Here is a 3,238-nt window from a genome sequence, read left to right as displayed (position 1 = left end):
CTTGCTTACTCGCTTTAATAGCCCGCACTGAAGACTGTCGGACTTACCCACGGGGGGTCCTTCAGCCTGTACTCCTAACTCTTCAAGGAAGCTTTCCAACTTGAATGGCAGACTTACCCACGGGGGGTCTTTCACTCACTCTCCCAGCTTCCCTAGAAGACTCGGCCCCGATTCGCTCCAGAGGCCCTCCTTATATAGTGCCAGAGGCGCCCGTTAATCCTTGCGAATCTACTTCCTGCCGTTAATCCTCCGCTCCTTCACTTTCTCCGTTAGCTTTCTCCAAGCCCGCCGTCTTTCTATCGGCGGGCTTTCTTTATTGTTCCCCCCCCGATTGCCCCGATCGGGCCTCCGATCCGCATTATTTTGTGCCGGTCATCGGACTTCGTCCCGATACCCCGCGATCCCCCCCTGGACATTCAAATGCATTTCTGTGTTTTTGTGCATTTTGTAAACACAGCTGCGCGGTCGCCGGCCGCTTAGTTCCCCGCCGTCCCCGCTGTTTCCTATGACCTTCGAACGCGGCCGCGGAGGTCCGGCTGGGACCGTTCGTTCCACGGTGACTCCTCTTTCGCCCTCTTCCGTGCGCGACGCCGTGCTGGTTCCTCTGGCCCCCGCTGCTGCCCCCGCATGCCGTCTGTGCTCGACGCATTTCTCCCTTGATACCTTTCTCTTCCTCCGTATTTCTAACACAGCAGCGCTGGCCCATCCGACGCTGCAGTGCTGACTTGCATGTTCCCCCCCCCCCCCCGCTGTTGCCCCTCTTGCCACCTGTCTTGGTGTGTGGGAGATCTAATCTCCTCACACTTCCCCCCTTCTTCGGGAACGACAGAAGCTTTGTGGTTCCAGCTTCATGTTTGTTTTTCCAACATAGTGTTTTTTTTTGTTTTTGATTTTTTTTTTTTCCTTTTTTTTCGTGTGGATATTTTGTGTGTGGATACCCTTATCCACTTCCCCCCTTCTTCGGGTGACTCTAGGGTCGTTCCCCTTCCATTTCCGTATTTTGTTGTGAGTACCGCCTTTTCTTTTTTTTTGTATATATATAGCTATATATATGTACTCTTATATATTTTCCATTTTTATATTTTTTTCATTATATATTTTTTCATCTTTTATATATCTTTAATATATATATTTTTTTTTTGTGGTTCTTTTTTTTGTATTTCATTTTCGTTTTTTTTTTTTTAAATAATTTTACTTATTTTATATATTTTTAATATGTATATATTTTTTCTTGTTTCTTTTTTTTTGTATTTTTTTTCCTCAGTTTTTTTTTTTTAATATTTTTTTTATTAAATATATTTTCTTATTTTATTTTTTTTTTTTTGTTTTTTTTTTTTTAATGTTTTTTTTTTGTGTCTTTTAGACTTCCCCTCCCCCCCCTTTTTTTCTTGTAAGTGTTTCGTTTTTGCTCTCTATATTTTATTATTCCTTTTTTTTATACCCTTGCAGAGGGTATTATAATTTTGGTCAAAAGTGTGCAACGCAGTGAAGGAGACATCTCCGACCCTATAAAGTATATATATTCTTGATCAGGATCACCTCCTGAGTCGATATGAGCATGTCCGTCTGTCCGTCGGTCCGTCTGTCCGTCTGTCCGTCTGTCTGTTTCTACGCAAACTAGTCTCTCAGTTTTAGAGCTATCGAGTTGAAACTTTGCACACACCCTTCTTTCCTTTGCAGGCAGTATATAAGTCGGAACGGCTGGGATCGGTCGACTATATCCTATAGCTGCCATATAACTGATTGATCGGAAATGCCATAACTTTGGTGTTTTTTAAGTTGGAGGGTTGAGACTTTCCACACATGTTATATTTGACCAAAATATCTTGTGTACAAAATTTCATAAGGATCGGCCGACTATATCCTATAGCTGTCATAGAACGATCGAAATTGGCATAACTTTGTTGTTTTTTTAATTAGAAAGATGGGATTTGGTACAGATTCAATTTTGGGAAACAAAATCTGATTTGTCGAATTTCATAAGGATCGGCCAACTATATCCTATAGCTGTCATATAACTGATTGATCGGAAATGCTATAACTTCGTTGTTTTTCAAGTTAGAAGCATGGGAGTTTCAATGGATTCCTCTTTTGGCAAAATAATTCGATATGCCAAATTTCATAAGGATCGGCCGACTATATACGATCCGCTATATATCTAATAATATAAGATGCGTGGCGCCACCTAGCGGACTGCGACTCAACTGCAAGGGTATATCAACTTCGGCTCCGCCCGAAGTTAGCTTTCCTTTCTTGTTTTTTTATTCTATAGCTTCCGGGTGACGCGTATCCCGTTCTGGCCGCCGCGCACCCGAAAACTTTCTGGCCCGATCTGCCAGATAATGCTCCACCTGCCCGGCTTTTCCTTCCTCCTCCGGGCCTCTTCCTCCACCTTCCTCTTTAGCTCCGGCGGCCAGTTCTGCTCGGGCACTGCTCCGCCATCTCCTGCCGACTCGGCCCTTTGGAGCACCGGCCTCGGCGGCCTCTTCTCCGGGCAGGAGACTTGCCTCTCCAGCCCCGGCCTCACCTTCGGGGCTGGCCACACCCATGGACCTCTCGTCCACGGCTCCTCCTCTGTCTCCTCCTCCTTCCGCTCCTGCGGGTGCGGGGTGGGTGGCCTCGCCGGCTGCCACTTCCGGGTTGGCCACTCCCGTGGCCCCGTCATCCTCCTTATCCGCGCGTCCTGCGCCTCCTTCCTGGCCCAACGGCCCCGCCGGGTGGCCCTGCTCTGCTGGCACCTCCGGCGCGCCGCTCTCTGTAGCATCGCGGCACGCCCTGCCGCTGCCTCTGCCTTCCATCGGCGGACCGCTTCTCCGACCATCTCTTCGGCCAACCTAACCCTTGCCAGCGCCAGGGTAGCGTCCGCCTTCCTCCGGTCCTGGCTCCTCCTCCTCCTCAGCGCTTGAAGTTCCTGGCTCGGCCGGTGGTCCTCCTCCTCCGTTCTTGCTTTGCCCACCGGGATCGCCGTAACTGCATTGGCCCCCCGGGCCATCACCCGGAGGACCCTCCTCGTCGATTGGAGCCGCCGGACGTCCCATCCTGGCAAATCCAGGATCTCCAGGTCGCTCTCATCCGAAGAGACCACAGGTGAGGCGTGGGATGACGGTGTCTGTGTAGCTTCCATGGTAGTCTTGTAGAAAAAGGCCGGCCGGTGTCCACTGCTGCCTTTTATAGGCCCGCCGCCTGGCACAGATCCGTTCTTGCGGTTCTTTCGTCTATGTCCCGTTGTGGGTCTCCT

General features: G+C 49.2%; 1 protein-coding gene across 1 annotated transcript; it reads right to left on the bottom strand.

The window, feature by feature from the left end:
- Positions 1-2,261: 2,261 nt before the first annotated feature.
- LOC123257017 (collagen alpha-1(I) chain-like) lies at positions 2,262-3,038 on the bottom strand. The gene is made up of 2 exons (XM_044714239.1): positions 2,840-3,038; positions 2,262-2,596 (listed from the first exon to the last, which is right to left on the bottom strand). Exons 1-2 carry the CDS (start codon positions 3,036-3,038, stop codon positions 2,262-2,264), a joined length of 534 nt encoding a protein of 177 aa, XP_044570174.1.
- Between the last annotated feature and the right edge of the window lie 200 nt (positions 3,039-3,238).

The sequence above is a fragment of the Drosophila ananassae genome, chromosome 2L, assembly GCF_017639315.1.
Source record: "Drosophila ananassae strain 14024-0371.13 chromosome 2L, ASM1763931v2, whole genome shotgun sequence".
Lineage (NCBI taxonomy): Eukaryota > Metazoa > Arthropoda > Insecta > Diptera > Drosophilidae > Drosophila > Drosophila ananassae.
This window is presented reverse-complemented; position numbering and strand designations above follow the sequence as displayed.